Consider the following 19,131-nt stretch of genomic DNA (forward strand, 5'->3'; position numbering starts at 1 on the left):
CCATGTGGTGGTCCATAGCTGAGTTAGGGAAGCCTGTACAGCTTTCGGCAGCCCAGGTGGGATCTGATCTTGCACAGCCTGTGGGGCTGTGGGCCTGTGTCCCAGCAATACAGTTCGCTCCTCTGCACAGCCATCCCAGGCAAACTCTGGTTTTCCAGTTTAATTTTGGAGCTGATTTCTGTCAGGCTGGTGCAGGATGTAAGGAGAGCTTTCTTTTGTCTTGTCTGCAGAAGTGGCACAGCCTGAGGGTATGGACCACTCTGTCCCCATTCTTGTGCTGGTCATCTCCTTTATCCCTTGCCGCACCATCTTCCATCATCCAGAGTTCATCCATTCCCTGCCTGCCTGCAGATGGCATTACCCTTTTTTCTTTTGCATGCAGGAATTAAAATACGAGTTTACAAAGTAAAAGAGCTCTTCACTGTAAAATGGTCTGGGTCTGCTAGAGGCTGCTGGTAACTGAGCCAGAACCAAAGGATCCTGCAAACAGCACATGCAAGTCTTTATGCTCTGCTATGAAAATGCTTAGATCCAAATTAATAATGCTGTTATTATTTAATGCTCTGTTGGGAAGGAATAAATGGTTTTCTCACAGCCTTCTATTCCCCCCTACTTGATGTGGAAATGAAAATTAAACTGAATAAACTTATTCTGTATTTCTTTCCCGTGCTTTACCACAAATACAAACAGTCTTAACCACATACCACAGCATAAAATCTACCTCTCCAGAGATATCAGCCTTCCACTTTCAGTCTATTTTCCAGAAGAGCACTTCCATTACAGCAAGTTCTCCCATCACTACTCATGTGTTCAGTGCAGCAATTTGATGAATCAGATACTGGAAGGCTGGTAGTGTAGGAAAGAAGCCCTGTCACAAAAAGTCATTTGTGACTTCAGTCCAAGTGAGGATAGAGTGGTGGCGGTGATCTTGAGATTATTTGAGAGTTTCTCTAAGGATTGGCTGTATCTTTTATTGACAAGGCTAAATAGGTTATTTTAAAATTATCCTTAAACTGGAAAGAAATAGACACCCTACTAAATTTCATACACCATGTTATTACAAATGTCTCACAGAAAAGTAAATAAAAACTTCAGTAGATTAAAAAATCTAATAGTACCACAATGGATAATGAACCAGCTAGAGCAATTGACCAATTTCTTATATGCGTGAGGATAGTTTCATGATGGGACCTTAATGAATGAGTTGCTAGCACCAAGTGACATGCCAGAGATGTGTCTCCTGACACTCAGGAAGATGTGGGAGATTGCAACTGCTCAGGAAGTGTGGTTTTCCCTCCTGGAACAAGTCACAGGGCAAAAAAAGGAGTTTCATTTCTTTTTATGCAATAACCCAGTTCCTTAGGGTTCAACTCCTCTTACAAAGGAGGCTGAACGATGACTGCAGTGAAGATGACCTACTTCCAGTTTTGCCTTAGGTAATAAGAAACCATTATCTCAGTAATGGCAGTATTCCCTGAACTTGCTCACCCTCCAAAAGTGCACTCACAGTCTCTCAGTCAACCTGTGGCTTTTAAGCCCCACCACAACATGCTTGTTTTAATATAAGGTATTGAAACTTGATATGGAACCTTCCTTTTGCATTGTGGGTGGGCTTCATTTCACCTGCCTTTGTTTGCCCCAGGAGCAGAGTGGTCCACCTCAGCCATCTGAGCTGCCTTGTCAGTCAGCAGGTAGGTAGGTGGGATGGATCACAGTCTCCAGCAGGCACTATTTCCCAGGTGCCAGGTGCTTCAGTGCAGAAGTTCAAGCAGATGAAAGGTGCTGTGGGTGTCAGTACCCTTACAAGTGTTCAGCCTTAAGGAACTTTTCTTGTCTTCTTTTAAAAGCCTGGCTTCACTGTTGTGACAAGAAGGGAGAACCTCTACTCTGCATCGGCGTGGTACGTGCCGTTCATCGTCACCCTTGGCAGTTTGCTGCTCCTCGGACTCCTGGGGTTCCTGGGATTCCTGCTGGTGACCTGGGTCCGCACCTGCTGCCCTCCAGCAGGGAAAGCACACCGCACACCTCTGTGAGTCCTCCCAAGAGGAAGTCCCCAGCAGAGCCTGGCAATGACAGAGATAGCCCAAGCCTTTTAGCTGGAATGAAATCTACACTTTAAATCTTTTACAGTGTTGTGCCCTTCCCTGTAGTAAATGCTGTCACCAGCTACAGTGATATTTAGTGTTAATGATATGAAATCAAGAAAAAATGTCTACAGCATTTTTTTTCGTGGATTTAGTAACATCAGCATTAGCTGAAGGTAGCAGGGGAATTAGCAATTATGACCTCTAAAGGCAGCTATGCTTGTGAGGCTCAGTCAGAGCCTGTGCCAGGCTGTGTTGCCCATAGCAAGTACAAATGCTTTTGGTTTGCATTTGATCCCCATTCCAAGGGAGCTCCCATCTAGGTAGTTACTGGATGCAGTTTCCTCCCTCCCGGAGTCCTTTGCAAATCTGCTCATGCCAAATTCGTTGTCCTGGCAAAGCTTCTGCAGGTTTCCTGGAGTTTTACCCAAGCCAGTTGCAAGGCTCTGGCCCATAAAGCTTAATGGTACCTCTAAATGCTTGTGCTTGGCAAAAGCCATGGAAGCACCTGGGACTGGACTCCGGTTCACTGTGGGAAGTGCAGAGATCCCAGTGGGCTGGAGCCAGGCTGCCTCTAAATTGACTTTTTACTTCACAAAACAAAGGTAAGCAGTTCTTTAAGTGGACAGGGATTAAAAAAAAAAAAAGAATTTCTGTAAGTATTCTCTGGATTTGGACATAAATTTAGAAGTTACAGGAAACGTAAAGAAGTAATATATGACTGTGATGTTAATTCAAATGGTGTGTGCAAGGCATTTGCAAGGTGTGATAAAAATGACAAATGAATCTAAGCTATTGTTATTACTTATTAATAGGCAAAATTATTCATTGGGAGCCAGGTTCTCCCATTAAAAAGCAATTTCTATATTTTCAAAAACATTTACAACCTTTCAAATATTTTAAAAGGTATTATCTGAGCAGATCAGATTCAAAAAGTTGACCTTCCTCCAAGGATAGAACAAGATGACAGTAACTGAAAATATATTTTTCCAGATTATATAAATCCATCGTGCTATTATCAATAAGACTTTATTATTTCAATGTCATCCCTTCTTGAAGAGGTGTTAGAGCAATGTTCAGGTCTGCTTTCCTGCTTCAGAGCAGCAATAAATGATGCAGGCCTTCAGTGAAAGCAAAACCAGAAACCAAACAAATCAGGCAAATCTCAGAACTCAAGGAAACACCCTTCTTGCCAAACAAAAGAGAACAAAGCATGATATTTTTAGGTAGGCAAAAGTATGACACTTGTTAACTACACTCAATCTTTTTTTTGTTACAGGATAGATGCTCCAGGTGTGTACCTCTTTTTTATATTTTAATGCTTCATGACAAGACCTTGTTTATGATTCAGTGTAAGATTTGTAAACTAATTTCTAGACAAATGAATTTGACCCAGTACACGGGTACTGAGATTAGATAAGTCTGGCCAATTATGGGAGGCCTGACTAAGTGATTTCATGGCCCTTTTGGTGTTCAAAGCTATCAACTATGAGGTAAAAAGCAGATTCAGAGTATCCTGGTATTTTGGCACGGGTGCTAAAGAATGACTGTATTTTTCACATGCAATTCATATGCTATCTGTTAAAAAATAATCCCATCCACCTACAGCACCTTCAAGAATCCTCTCCACTCTAAGTCCCTGTTCTCTGATCACTTCATTTTCTCCCTTGACACCATTACTTCATGTACCTGAAGATTTATTTTCAAGTATTGGTGCTTTTAAAGGGGTTTGTATAACTTAGCAGGGGTATAAGTTGCACATGAAAAAGCATGCTTTTTTAAGGAGTTCCTTTTATCCCATTAGCTTTCTGCTAGCAAGCATTGTTCATATGGGCTCAGTAGGACCCCGCTTTTGTAACTCTTTCTCCTCAACTGCTATCTCCCAGCTTGAAAAAACACAGAACTAACAAACCCCACAAAATTAGCTATTCTCTTGGTTGCCCAATTTGAGACATTTCAGCATTGGCTGGTTTCCGAAAAAATGAATGCTTGGCTTTTTCTGAAAAACTGGTTCTCAAATGCTGGGCAGGAAAGGCCAGACAGAACAGGCTTCCCATCACTGCTCAGGTTGAGACCCATCTGCAGCACTGCAGAGTATTGCAAAGCCCATTGGTGGCCAGGCACACAATTCTCCAAAGAAAGTCCATTAAACAAATTGGCAAGGAGCGAGCAAGAAGAAATCATAGCAACTTGTTGGGTATCATCCATGAATCCATGCTGTCGAAATGCCCATGGCACTGCTGCTGTATTTGTTTGCATGTGGGATGGGTTAATAGTGTGGTAAATTCACACAAAACCAAACTGTTCTTCAATCTGAATTTTACTTGACTGGAACTGCAGCACTTGCCTATTTTGTCTCCAAGTGGATGTTTGTTGTAGTTCAGGGAACTACAATAGTCTACATTTCTAGTTCAGATATCCCCAAAGCTGAATTTCTCTACGTCTTCATATTATTTAGAAAGAGAAATTTGTTTAAAAAACCATTGTTATTCATTCATTACTGAAGGAATAAGACTTTTCAAGGCTAGACTTTTAATTAATCTTAGGCAACTGTGGATTCCCACTCTAAGATACTATGAAGGAATTCACTTTTCAAGGCTCATTTGAGATGTCTCAGAAGTTGAGTAGCAAGAATATCTATTTGTTTGAGGAAATCTTGGCTTTAGTTTCTATAGTCATGCTCAGAAAAGTCTGATTCTTTACAGTGTGTGTGTTTTCCTTTCTGCAGAAAAGAAGAAACCTAAGAAAGACGTGGTTGTGGTAAGTACTGCTGACCTCAAAATGAAACCCTGTTTTGCCAGCCCCATCATGCAATGTGATCATAGGACCCTTTCTGTGAAAGGTGTCTGTTTTCAAAGAGAATATAAAAATGATAGGCAAGGAAAAAAGGATTGCCCTCAAGTGCAAAATATTTCAGTGTCCCAACTGGCCTCTGTTTGGAGGCAACATTGGGTGTAAGGGATGCTTGCCTGCATGGGGCCCCTTTGCTTCCAAATGCTGAAATGCCTACTGGGGAGCCCAGACAGGCTGTACCCACAACAAGGAAAGGGAAACTCACTGCACCCACAGAGGTGGGATGACAAGTGCCACAGCTTCACTGATGCCAGTAGTGTGCTGCTGAGACACCTCTGACCTGTGCAGCTGACCCTGACCCACCTGAGTGCAAGCAGGGAGGTACACAAGCTGTAAAGAGTCTGGTCTTGGTAAGCTGTTTGCAGGAAAATGCCATAGTTATTTCTACTGTTGTGGATGTTTCTTTGCTCATAGATCTCAGGGCTCCTTCATTTTCATAGACATAATATCATAAAGGCTGTAAGGCTCTCAGGCACATGGTGTCATTCTTGGAGTGGTCCTGTGCAGGGCCAGAAGCTGGACTTCAATGATCCTTGTGAGTCCCTTCCAACTCAGGATATTCTATGAATCTATGCAAGGCACTTTCAGCAGTGAACTCCCTCTCCACAAGTTCTTCAGAGAGGTGATTCCCAAGCCTTCTTTGTGTGGAGGAGACCACCTTGTGGTTACCCAGGTGGAGGTATTTAGAGTGTCAGACCTTATCAATTCTCTTTTGAACACCTCATGGCAAAACCCTACACCACGAATGGCTCTTGTTGCCAGTTTAGATTAAACCCAGCCTAAATGAATGCAATATACAGGTCACACAAATCCACCTCCATCCATGTAGATCACTGTTTCCAAGTCACTGCTTCTTCTTCATACTCAACTAATTCACAGGATTCATTTCACATTTTGTGTCTCTTCACAGACGATGACAAAGCTAAATACTATCTTTGATGGAGAAGCCAGAGACCCAGGTAAGAAAAAGCAATTAACAGGGGATATGAACATTTGTCTGGAAACAAACTGGATTAGTTGATTTAAATATGGTTCGACATTGACTTTTCATGTTTCAGGTTTGCTGTTTCCAAGGAGAATGGGAGTTATATCTCACAGAGAGTACAAATCAAGACAGTGCCTCAGTAACATTTCTAATGGTAGAATACACTCATGGCCCTTGAAAGCATACATCCAATGGCCAGATTATTCACTAGTCCTCTGCCAAGCTTGAATATATGGATGTGGTATAGGAAGGTGGGAGGGGAGGAGGAATTTTCTGCGAGCCTCTTGCTCTGGTTATGTGGTCTCCCCCACCCCATCTCTGGGAAATGGCCAGGAGATTAATGTAGCTGCAGAAGTACTGACTTTGTCTCTTAAATCTCTCCCTGGATGCACGGTGGGTCACTCGTTCCTGCACAGATCTTCTCCTTTGCAGAAACACTGCACTGCTGCTGTTTATCCAAGCATCTCTTGTTAGGGAGGAAAGGGAAGACCTTTTGCTTTTAGATAGTTGTGGTGGCATCAGCTATCAAGTGTGTCACCAGGCTCCAGTTATGCTAACTCTGAGTATATCTGATTAACCAGCTGGGAAAAGGAAAAATAGGGCAAAAGCTACAAAACCCAAGACGATCAGGGAGGTGTGTGCTTATCCCCTTCCCCAAGTGACAGCCAATGTGCTCTGCAGCAGGGTTCATTGCAGAAAAATGTGGGTTTTTTCTAAGGGTTGTTCTGACTTACCTCATTCCCCTGAAACACAGCCCCTGTCTGAGCCCCTCACTGTAATGCTTGGCCTGGAATTAGGATGCCCAGCCCTGCACCTAATGGATTAGGGCCCCAGCATAGAGATGGAGGGGTGGTAATATGTGACAGTCAGTCCAAATAGGTCTTTAACAAATAGATCTGAAAATAGGTCTGAAACAATAGGTCTAGAAATTATCCAGGAGAAGGTAGGTTTGTTTTGATGCTTGAATTCATCTCGCCAATTTCCACCCAAGTGCCTGTACCTTGTGTTTCTTATTAGCTGGCTCGGAGCTGTTGAATGCCTTGAGCTAATGGGAAACACTAGGCATGGAGACTTCAGTAGAATTTGGGGAAAACAAAGGGAGCCCTACTGTGCAATTAAACCCATCCACAAGGCTGCTCAAGGCCAGTTTGATCCAAGTCCAAGCACACCTGCTTTTTATAAAGAGATCTGGAGGGATGGGCTCCAGAATCCCTGCTTTTTCCCTGTGTAACTTCCTTTGTAATACATGGATAGTGTCTAGGCTGCCACAAGAGCTGCTTTCCAGTGTTGCCTGACAGCTGGTGGCTCTCTTTCTCAGGGAACCTGACCATACTAGACTTAAGGATATCTGAGCCCATCCAATCTGCACTCCAGAGCCAAAGCATTTATGTCATGCCTGACACAAACATTAAGCTGTAACACAGCTTTGTGGTGTCAGCAGGGAAATGTGTGCTCCTCGCTCCTCCCCTCTCTTCTCCACAGCTCATCCAAAACCTAGAGGATCAAGTGTTGCCAGTTTGGAAATGAGATTTAATAATTCCCAGGACATCATCTGTTGAATATGATTAAGAGGGATGGTCAGAAGTTGCTTCCTGATCTGGGCTGCTTTAACCTGCCTGCCTTGTAAGCAGGCAATAAAAATAACGTGTAAAGAGATCCAGTTTCATCTTTAATTGCTCAAATTGTGTTAATGTGTCAGAAACCATTAATTCTGATACAAACTGTAACATAACCACCGTTTCTTTCCAGGCCTTAATGGTCTATTGTTTGTCTTATATTACTAATGTTTAATTACAAGAAGTGCCACTATAGCTCCTGATTCTCTGTTTAGCAAGAAATAGATATTTAGACTATGAGGTGATCACACTAGAGTCATGGCAATTTTTCAACCTATCTCTAGGTAGTAAACAAGCTGAAGGAAAAAACATTTACTTTTAAAGTACAAGTAGAAATTACCCATAAAATCTAAATAGAGACAGAAACCTCCCTAATAAGGAAAGGCAGCCATGTGTGCTGAACAACCAAAATGTAAAAATATTTTACATATATGAGGGAAGCATGTACTTGTACAAACCGAAAACACACGGTACTTCGCTCTATTAATGACAATGTGCACAGCAAGCCTCAAGGAAAGCATTTTGTGCAAATGGAGAAGGAATACATGCAGCCAAAACTCATTGGAGAGCCCATATCTCCAAATCCTGTGTCAACTTAGATGAGCTTACATTGCCTGGAAGATGTATGTAATATATTGTGCTCCTAAGCTGGTTTTGCTACCTCTGGTAGGCAACTCTATTTGACAAAATAGGCACAGACATCCACAACGGCCTTGCTCAGTATGGCAAAAGACATAAGTTTTGGGATAGTTAGTCCTTACAACTAACAACTACGGATGTGTTTGTTACACTGCCCATGTTAATTTATGGTAGCTGTAACTCGGACAGAGGTATAGGATGATAAGAAGGTGCTATTTTTTTGAATGGGAATGTTTTGAATATTCCTATCCCCCAAATTGTAGAGCCAGTTCTTATAGTGGCAGAACAGCAGCTCCTCTGAGAGGCCACAGCAATGCCCAAGTCCCCACACTCTCTTGCAGAAATGAGACTTTCAGGGCCACCTCCTCAGCTCAGCTGATTTTCCAAGTGCTTCATGTTTCTCACTTCAATCCCATGCTGAGAACTGTCATGTCTTAATCTGCTAAAGCAGGAATGATTTTAATCAGTTGTCTTTTTGTTCTTGCAAGTTACTGGCAGAATGTATGAATTCAATACGCGGTCGGGGGCCCGGAGGTGGAAGAAGAGCAATGAGCCCCTTAAGCCAATGATGGCTGGTCAGGTTACATGGGGTGCCACAGACAATAGTGGCCAAGGGACAAATGGAGCAGAGGCAGCAAGTAAAAAAGAACCTTCAGAGAAGAGGAAAGAGCTGACTGCAGCAACAAAACCAGCTACCAAGCCCTCAGCAGACCAGGATGGACTGAGATTACAAAAGCAGAAAGAGGAGTCTGAGGGCAGGGGGTTATCCTCAGTGGCTCCTCAAGGCGGGAACTGACCTCCTATCCCCAAATGAACCCTGCATTACCATTAAGCCAGAGTTCATGAGATTCCAAGCTGCTTTCCAAGCAACCTCTGATCTGAATAGCCAAAGAATCAGATGTGATTTTTCTCTATATATTTCTCAGCTGCAAAACATAAGGTGGCCACTGGTGTGTATACTGGACCCAAAACCAGGATGAAGCTGGAGGTACCTTTGACAGGTGCGTGTATGAGTGGGAGAGAAAGGGAGGACATGAAAGTGGGAGAAACGGAAACAAAAGCAGAGTCACAGATAAGAATTCACTGCCCACTGCCCCCTACGGACACTGGCAGTGTCCTCCTGGAGGAGCTCTGCAACCCCAACCAACATGGGCACATCCTCTGATTGCCTTTGGGAATGGCAGCATACGTAGGGATGTGCTTTCTCACCAGCAAATGTGGTCTCCTGTCCCTGCTGAGCAGCAGAATGAGTGTAAACCACATCAGGGTAGAAATGTGGGTAGAAATGTGTGTTTATAGAAGCTAAAAATACTTGCTTTTCATTGAGTATTTTATTTCAGCCCTTCCTTGCCCTCCCATCTTGCTGTAGAAAAGACTGTGGCTTGAAAGCAATTATGGAGTGCAGAAAACCCACAGCTTGTTATGGTATCTCAGGCTGTCATGTCAACGCTTTCAGCTTATTTATCTTTCATAACACTAGCAACACTAGCAGCATTTAATATCTTCACCTTTGGTATTTTCTCTGGCATATTTAATGCTTTACAGAATCAAGCGGAACACACTCAAAAGAATAATGACAGTAAGCACATGGGGTGAAATAATCTTTTCCGAGTGTGGGCATGTATAATGTAAGTGCTGTCTAAGAACTGATATAAAACAAGCAAACCCTACGAGATTTCTGAAAATTATTTTAATCTGAAGAAAAATAGTTATAAATGATGACTTAATGCTTCATATCTTGGCTTCTTTTCTTTCCTGATTACAAAAGGGTTTTTTGGCAACAAAGGGCTGATACCAGGTGACGAAAGAAAAACTCGGTTTAACTTGAGCAGGGACAGACAATGAAGATTTTATTCAGTCTGTCAGATGCGTTGTTTTTTGTCATACAATGAAGGACCTGGATGGAGAGGTCCATGATAATTTCACCAAGGATCCTACACTTCACAAAACCACCTGTCATGGTGTTGTGACCCTTTGCTGTGCTCCAAAGGAGTGGTTTGGCTCAGCAACAACTTCCCTTACAAACACCAATCACCTTCAGTCAAATGCTCGTTCATTGCACAATCAGAAACCCAGCATGTAATGAATATCACAATGATAGAGATAGGAAAGAGTGATTTATACTCTGTTAGCATGTTATCAGTTTATTGTGTTCCTGGTGGTTGTCATAGTATTGTTTGACCCTCCAGCAACAACAGGGCCAGACACACATTCAGTGCTCCAACCCACTATTGTTTGCATTTGTTTGCTGTAAATACAATACATTTGATTCCTATGCAGGTGATTTTCCAGTGACATAGAGAAACTCTGCAGCAAGTGATAGTACTGCTGTAGCTCTGATCTTCCTAGCACTCTGGCACGAAGCTACCCATAGGCATACATGGCACCTCCAAATGGTAAATTTTGTCACCTAAAGAAGTTAACTGCATTGCTTTCATGACAGGAAGACACACAGGCATTTGTATTTACTTTCCTGGACATTTCTCTAGGGCAGCTGCTCTGCTTCCTCAGTTATTCTCATTCTACTTTAGTGATTAAGAGGCAAATACCTTTTTTTTTGAAAGGAGGCAGAGACAGGCTGTAGTTTCAGCCAGGAAATCTGCAAAGGGACAGATGAATACTCGTCTTTCTTTACTACTGTTCCCGCCTCTGAACTGCACAAACTTATTTCCTATCTTCTCAGGAAAAAAAACCCCAACAGCAGCATAACATGGTATCACAGCATACTCCATACATCCATGTATGCAAACACATTGTCACAGCCAACACTGCTGGTGCTGTAGTCTCTGACAGCTGGCCAACAGCTGGGTGAAAAGCAACTACTCTCATAGTGATGCTCACATACTCTAACCTCAGAACAACAACCTCAGAGTTCTACAAAGAGGTGCCATGGACTTAAGAGACACCAGATCCAAGAGCTAACACTGCCCAGAATGCTTGCACCTGGTTGAGGTGTGTTTAGCTGGTATACTCAGAGTCTGGGGCCAGGGAAGGGGGGGGCAGGTTTAGGCAAGATAAAGCATCCTGTGAGTCTGTGCTGCATGGGTAAACAATAGTGCTGACCATAAACTGCAGCTTCACCAGTCCTTACACTGTTGCTTCAATATGTGCTATGCTGATCTCCAGGTCCAACAAATTCTTCATCCTGATCTTCACTGCAGGACCTTGTTTTGGGCAGGACTACTTTCCTTGCTTGGGATCTACTAAATCAAGGAATAACAAGGCTTTATATGAGCAATAGCTTTATGCAAAAGTGGCACCATTTTCCTCTTAGCTTCCCCTGCTACTATTGATGTTTCTCCCCGTGAAGTAATCAAGAATGAATTTAGGTCTCATTGAGCCAAAGCACAGCCATTCATTTCTCTGGGCTGCCTTTGATAAGGCAAAAGCTGAGAAGATAAAACTGACTGACCTAGATGTACACCTACTACTTATTATATCAAAAAACACATGAAATGATGCTTTGAATATATGCAAAAGCAACATATATTTTTCATAAAATAGAAATTATAATATACCGTGCAATGCAGCTTTAAATGTTAGAAACCTCTTCTAATTGTCAAACCAGCTTTTGTGCTTTTTCTCATTCATAAGTGCCTCCTAGAGCACAGATTCAGTGTCCTGAACTGGCACTAGATGGACTGAGAGCAAAGATTAAGTGCAGCTCTACACAATAAAAGCATTCGATAATTGGAACAATTAGCCAAGACCAGGAGGCCTTTCCATCATTTGAAGCCTTCAGAAGTCAAGAATGGCTGCTGTGTGCTGTAGAGGGTCAGACTAGATGATGGGAACAGCCTCTCTAGTCTTCAACAGCTCTGTTAGTCTCCATGCACACAGATACAAGGTGTGAACTTTGGTGCCATTTATTTTAGAGTGATGACACTGATAAGTTTAGACTAGAAGAAGAAAGGCACCTGGTGGTTCAAGCAGAGTGGCTGAGGGCAACAGTTCCTGACCTACAGCTGCCTATTACGTGTTATGCATTAATTTTATCTGATCTACAAAAATCAGTGTGAGTTCTGCCACAGGTTTTGATTGCTGTGTCTCTACCTATTACACATCTCTGAAGTGCTTTGAGACCTGTGGATTAACATTGCTCTGAAAGTATCAAGAGTGATTAGGAAAGAGCACAGGTCACTTTTCCTGACTGAGTCTAATTCCCCCAGTAGCTTATGTGTGACCATGTTACTGAGGTTTTTGTGCTGTTCTCCAAACTGAATGTACTTCTAATGCATAAATGTTCTGCTTTCATGCTGGTGTTATAAATAGCACTTGCAATAAACATCAGAAGTCTCAGCTTCTGGCAGTGTAACTTCATTTTTATCAAGGAATGTAAAAGTGCTGATACTGTATTTGCTCATGGTCTCAAAGAGACCTACATATGAGAACAACCTCAGCTATAGAGATGGAGAATGTCTCCCCAGGAGGCTGCCACTTTGTGACTGCTCACTAGGAGCAGGAGATGGTGCTTGGATCCCCTCAGAGAAGGAGTGTCAGACAAGGGGAACAATCCTCCTCCTTCTGAGCAAAAATCTGGCTGTTAGGTTATTTTATGAGACCGGGATTGGAATGCCATGATGGAACTAGCATTTTAACAGCAAGCAGCCACAACTACATACTGCACATGCCCTGGATGATTAGTTGTCTGACACCCCCAGCCACAACAGGCCCTTCAAAAGGCTCCAGATGAAAGGCTGAACATGGGCATGGCCCCCACTGGGTTTCATCCACGCACGGTTTGTCTGAACTAGTCACTGCAAGCTCCCCATGTTGTCACATGGAGAAAGAGCACTTTGGGGGTGACATATTAAAAACAAGATGTCTAGAACAGATCAGATGAACTGTGCCCTAAAAGCAGCTCTTTCTGGATGTCTAGATCAGATATTCAATGCCTCCGCAATACACACAAAGGTAAATCAGCTGAATCTCAGCCCAGGTTTTTCAGGTGAGGGCAGGTCTGTACTGCTGCACCAATGCCTGAGGAAGCTGAAAAGCAGGAGAAAGCTGAGCACAGAGGTCAGCCAGGCTTTGCTCAGGAGGAAATGAGGCTCCGCCCATGCTCTGTTAGTGCTCCGAGGTCTGCAGAATGTTTTCTGGGATCTGACTTGGGGTAATTCTGCATCTGGAAGCATGTTCTGAGATGTGCTTCAAAGCAGCCCTGTAGAAAAGCATGGACCTGGCCAGGAGACTGAAGAAGTCAAATACAAGCTTCAGCAAGTTTCTGCAGTGACTCTGTTATTGAGTGAAAGACACCCTTGAAATCAAAATAGATAAATAGATCTTACTCTGAATGCTATTCAAGGATGATACCACTCAGCAGCCCTTTGGCACCAAACTCCAGCTCCTGCAGGTCGATAGATGCCCTGGGATTTGATTTTGAGACGAGGTGCATGCTTAATTTCCAAGGCTTGAAAATAGCAGTTGGTGAACGACACAGGCAGGCATGGCTTGGTCCGGCCATGCAGTTGTGCCTAATTTTCAATTCCTTATGGTGGGTACCAGCAGGGGCCATGCAAAGAGGAGCAGTAGTGCTGTGTTTGCACAGGGCACACCTGGATTAGCCCTGTCTGGCACAGCACAGCTTGCCCTGCCCAGGTGTCAGCATGGGGCTCAGCCCATGGTGCCCTGCCTGCTGGCCAGCTGTGACAGCCAACTGTTTCCAGAGGAGCTGTGAGTATCCCGGTGCACAGGAACCTCCACTGGGGAGGGTTTGCAGACTGGTTCCTGTCCCTGTAGGCAGCAGGGCTGGTGGGCCCACAAGCTGCTGGATCTGCACATTTAGCACAGCTCTGGACACAGCCTGCTATTAGGTCCAGATAGGCCGTCATTAGAAAAACAAGGTGAAGGCCCAGCAGAGGGCAACAAAGATGATTAGGGGTCTGGTACATCTCTCTTATGAGGAGAGATTGCAGGAGCTGGGCCTGTTTAGTCCAGAGAAGACTGAGAGGGGGTCTCATCTACACATATAACTATCTCAAAGCTGGATGTCAAGAAGATGGTGCCAGACTCTTTTCAGTGGTTCCAAGTGAGAGGGCGAGGAACAATGATTATAAACTGAAAAACAAGAAATTCCACCTCAAAATGAAGAACTTCTCTATGTTGAGGGCGAGAGAACACTGAACACGCTGCCCACGACAAGGAGGTCATGGATTGCTCCTCTCTGGAGACATTCCAAACTCACCTTGACATGGTCCAGGTCACCCTACGTTGGCAAGGGGGTTGGACTGGATGATCTCCAGAGGTCCCTTCCAACCCTAACTATTCTGTGATTCTGTCACAATACGTTGCCACCTGGCCACACTGGCGCTGGGAGGAAGAGAAGCTCCAGCACCCCCTTTGCTGGCCTGGTCTCAGCTCGCTCCAGCCATCTCTCCTTTCCTGCAGTTACTGAAGGCAATGGCAGAGAAGGGCTCCTGTCAGTGACCGGTCAGCTGAAACTTCCTCCGGGCGCTGCTGGCAAAGAGGGAGGCAGGGGGATGCCCCGCACTTGGAACAGGGAAGCTGAGACGCGGGGTTCCTCCCACGGCAGCGCGGCTGTGGCGTGTCCGAACTGCCCCGGCCGAGCCCTGCTCCTGGTGCCGGCCCAGCCCCGGCTCTCCCAGCCCAACCCGAGACACCCCTTGCCCGGGGAGCGGCCTCGGCGCCGCCGCAGCTTCGCAGAGCAACACCGACCCCCAGTGCTCGGCCGGGGAGAGGCGGTGCCGGCCGAGGATGCTCCTCTCGGGGCATCTCGTACCCCTGCCCGCACCTGGCCCAGCGGAGGATAGGCGGGTGCAGGGGCCCGGAGAGAGGGCGAAGGCAGCAATAAAGGTAAATTTGAGAAAAACGAGGAAAAAGAGCTTGACAGTCAGGCACCATAGCGGTGCAGGCGTATCCAGAAAGAGATGATCCCCTTATAGGATTAATCCGTTGCAGAGCACACTGGGTCACTTCAGGAACGATCAAATGACCTGTTTTCTGTTTACTTTGAGCTCTTCCCTTCGCCACACTGAACTGAAACCATTTCGTGCTGTTTATCTGAGCCACAGGACGGATGCTCCTGTACTTCATCAACTACTCTTTTATATCCATGCAGCTAGCAGGCGGGAAAAGATACTCTGGCAGTTCTCTGCACAGCCATAGATACCAAAGCAATAAGGAACCATATTAAATCCATTTTCACACTGAATTTCTAAATGCTCCTCCCTGCAATATCCAGCCTGATTGCATCTTCCCACTTCATGCAAGTAGTATAACCACACTAACATCTACAGAGGAGGCTGAGCTTTCTCTATTAACTACCAGTACCAGGTATAGCTGTCTAATGTACTTACCCTGAAACATCCTTACAGGTGGTAAAGTATGCAGCCTGTGGCAGAAGTATCTATAAGATCAGAAATTCCCCCAAAATTCCACGAGGGAAAAAAGCAGTTTAGAAAAGTGACAGCATTCAAAGAGATCAAAATTGACACCAGTTTCTGCCAGTGACCTTTTGTTAGAAGTTTCTGCTCTTTTCTATACCAAAATACAGCAGTGTTTGTGTGCTACCAAAGATTAAAAAGTGAGGACTAAAATCCAAATGTGCAACCTCACCTATTTGGCTGCTACCCAGCTCTGAAAGTGCCTGAAGAAATTAGGCACCTTGGTCTGTTCATGATCACCCCAAAAAGCCACCCTAGATCTCTGAGGACATCTTCTGAGCCTGCCCAGAGAGACCAGAGTCCTAATAGTGATATATAAACCTCAATGAGGAATTTCCCCAACTATTTTGCCTGATACCAGGACGTGTTTTGGCGTCCTATCAACCTCACTGGCTCTGAAGGAGATGAAAGGGAAGGGGGAAGTGAGCAGAGTGTAGGTGTAGCTCTCCCTGCATAAAGTCTCCATAAAGTGGATTATCTCTGTGAGACACTTGACAGCTAACCTCCTTTAGCGCGCCCTCCAGGACCAGTGCAGCTGCACCTGGTACCTTATACCCTTTTGTCACCTCTCCCCTTCACTGTTGTTCTTTCAGTGAGGGAGCCAGATCAGATGATCAACAAAGAACCAAAGTAACAGGCATTTCAGGACAATATTTCAGTGTTGTTCCAACAGGTAAGTCAGGATAAAGGTGGATGCTCCCAAGCACAGCCAGTGCTGAATCAGTACCATGTTCTTACATGCTCCTGAAGAGATCCTGCCCCATCACTGAACCAGAAGCTTTTCCCTGGAGTTAAAAGAGCATGAACTTACCCACTAAACAAAATAAAGCAGCAGCCAGCCCCAGGGTGCCTCCAGCCAGAACTTGGATGTAATCACTCTGCTGGCTCTTCTTGTATGAAAGATTCACTGTCCTTTCAGCTTTGTTAGCTGTGGGTCATGACACATGGTTGCAACTGAAGGGTAGCCCAAGGAATTAATCCTTAAGAGACTGATCCTTCACAGTCCTGCCCAGCTTGCAGGTAAAACTGTCACTCCAGCCTGAAGGCCTATTGCACTTGCTGTAAATCCATACAAATAACCACTCAGCTCACTGAAAAATAGGTTCATGGTCTCTTGAAGAAGAAAGGAGAGATCTTCCAAGTTTCCAGAAGTCCTGCTCTCTTTCCATCAAGTAAATGTTGAAAGCTCTGAAGTGCCCATGTTGGCCTCATGCTAAACCAGACAAAGTAAATCAGTAAAGTTCAAAATTAAATTTCTTCCTTGATTAAGAGCTTCCAGGGCCTCAGGTCAAGATACAGGCCCCTTGGCTTTTTTACTTTAGCAAGGCATTTCTCAAATTCATTTCTTGGTCTAGCTTCATCCTCAATATGCTCTTCATGGAGCTGAGTGTAAAAAGCCTCCTGTGCCTGCCAGTCCTTTCTCATTACTTTTGATGCACAGTCTCTGTGGAAACTAAAGCTAAAAATAATCACCCTCATCTCCTCTACTGGCACACACTATTTTATTCTTTAACTGTAACTGCCTGATCTACCTGCATCCATGATCTTCTGGGAAGAGACCTTGCCAGTACCATGCCTATTTCTGCCTGAGTACTCTCCAGGAACACTGCTGGTATTGTGCCCGGTGTCATTGCTTGTACACTGTCATAAAGATGCCTCATATTCCACAGTCACTACTGGGAACTTCCAATAACACCAAATTCAGCTCTGAGTTGCTGCAGATTGAAGGATTGTATCTCTATTTTTCTCCTTTGGACTCATTATTAGAATATTGTGTCCTTCTCTCCTCTTCTGCTTCTGATCAGAGATCTTTGTTTACTGGCCAGCTCACAGTAAAATGTCCGGTTGAATTGCAGGCTGTTTCCATGGTGTAAATGTGAGGTGTTCCAGGAGCACTAGAAACACACCATGTCAGTAAAAAGCCCAAAGCCAACACTGGCCCTTTTGAAGAGTGGGAAGGCTCCTGAGATGCAACACTCCATGAAGCCCTTGTGTAAGAGTAATTAAAATTCAATCTGAAGACATCAACAGCCTTCTTCTGCTGTGTGCAGACTATGGCTCTTGTATGGTACCAGAAAGAGAATTTTTTTTCATTAGATAGCCAGAATCTGTCCTTTATAGTTTGCCCAGTCTTCTGTTTCCTTGCTACACAACAAGCTTTATGTCACTGCAGATAGAGACTTTGACAAGCCAGTAATGTCACCCCAATGATGCCAACTGAAAATCTGAGCAGTATAAGAAAAGTCAAAAAAAATCCAAAGATCTTCCAGGTTACAGACATTTCTGTGTGGAAGAAAGGGTGTGTCACTTCAGCTCATAGGACCAGGCATGATATAGAATAAATGCTCTCTAGCTACATGTAGAATGATTACAAAATGAAACCCAAGGATACAATTCCTGTATTACTGTGACTGTTGAGGGAGCAGCTAAAGCATTTTGTGCTGATAGAGTCAGAGTAAAATCAGAAAATAATTGCTTTGATCTGTAAACTGTTTTAAAAGAAAATACTGCAGAACTCAAAAAGGAATACAGTCTAGTGGTTCATAGAGGTAATAGTGAAATAAAGCATTTTTAATTCAGAAAAAGGGAAAGAAAAGCCATAGAAGCATAAAGCAGCAGAATCCAGCAGGATTAACATGCACAGTGCAGTCATTCACCCTGGAGCAAAGGAGAGTTCCAAGGGAACCTGATCATATTAAATGTGAAGGTAAAATTAGATGCTTGTAAAAGCAGATCAGGATGCAAAAATTAAAAGTAGGTGCTGTATCTGCAGAAAGTGATGGAGAATCAGATTTGAAGTCACCAGAGGAAGATGATTTAGAGGATCACATGTATAAATGAGAAAATAAAAAGTAGTTGGGAACAGCAGCATGTATAACAACAGATAGATTCCCATCCCAAGGCACGGGGGGTGCAGCACATAAAATTACTACTGCTTTACACAAGAAATAACCCAGGGGATTTGGGACAAACAGTTTTTGATCTTGAGCCACAGAAAGCAAGCACGGCTGTGGACTGCCTCAAACTTCGAACTAAATTGAAATGAAACAGGTAAATTGATTAAAGCTTGCACTTACTCAGAGTAAAGTATCTGTATACAGCCTCCTCAATGACTGAATTAAGTCAAGTTGCTGTGCAGACAGGTAAGAAGGAAACGCAGCTGGCAGCAATAACACGAAGTCATGAGCCAAGAAAAGACAGAGCATGTTTTATGAATAAATGAGGAGTTGCTCAATTGTTGACAGGATGTAATAGCAAGTACAAACCACACGTTGCTGATGGGGTACAGGTACCTTCAAGCAGCAGGTACAATCCCCTGACAGCAACAGCAATCAATCAAATTCCTTGAGCCTGATGGATTATGAGAACCAGCTGTCCAAATACACCCCCATTATTTGCAAGAAATGCTGATGTAGTAGAATGAGAAGGAACCTACTTGGATAGTTGGAAGAATACTTTAAAATCTTACTATTATCAGTCTGGTCCAGGAGGTAACAAACAAACAAACAAACAAATAAAAAACCCCCACAAACTAGGAAACTAGGGAGAGT

General features: G+C 43.9%; 1 protein-coding gene and 1 long non-coding RNA gene across 3 annotated transcripts in view; both read left to right on the top strand.

Moving 5' to 3' along the window:
* CDHR3 (cadherin related family member 3) overlaps window positions 1-12,476 on the top strand; it is a 36,639-nt gene extending 24,163 nt beyond the window's left edge. For both annotated transcript variants that reach the window (XM_032688425.1, XM_032688426.1), the window contains exons 15-19: window positions 1,848-2,029; window positions 3,364-3,377; window positions 4,813-4,844; window positions 5,848-5,896; window positions 8,666-12,476. In XM_032688425.1, coding sequence (XP_032544316.1) covers window positions 1,848-2,029; window positions 3,364-3,377; window positions 4,813-4,844; window positions 5,848-5,896; window positions 8,666-8,973 — 585 coding nt within the window. In that variant the 3' untranslated portion in view covers window positions 8,974-12,476. The remainder of the gene's footprint in view (window positions 1-1,847; window positions 2,030-3,363; window positions 3,378-4,812; window positions 4,845-5,847; window positions 5,897-8,665) is intronic.
* A 2,397-nt stretch (window positions 12,477-14,873) lies between these two features.
* On the top strand, window positions 14,874-17,998 carry LOC116787115. The gene is made up of 3 exons (XR_004357176.1): window positions 14,874-14,990; window positions 16,174-16,253; window positions 17,754-17,998. It is a non-coding gene; the product is annotated as an uncharacterized LOC116787115 (long non-coding RNA).
* Window positions 17,999-19,131: the final 1,133 nt, after the last annotated feature.

Source organism: Chiroxiphia lanceolata, chromosome 5, assembly GCF_009829145.1.
Source record: "Chiroxiphia lanceolata isolate bChiLan1 chromosome 5, bChiLan1.pri, whole genome shotgun sequence".
Classification (NCBI taxonomy): Eukaryota; Metazoa; Chordata; class Aves; order Passeriformes; family Pipridae; genus Chiroxiphia; species Chiroxiphia lanceolata.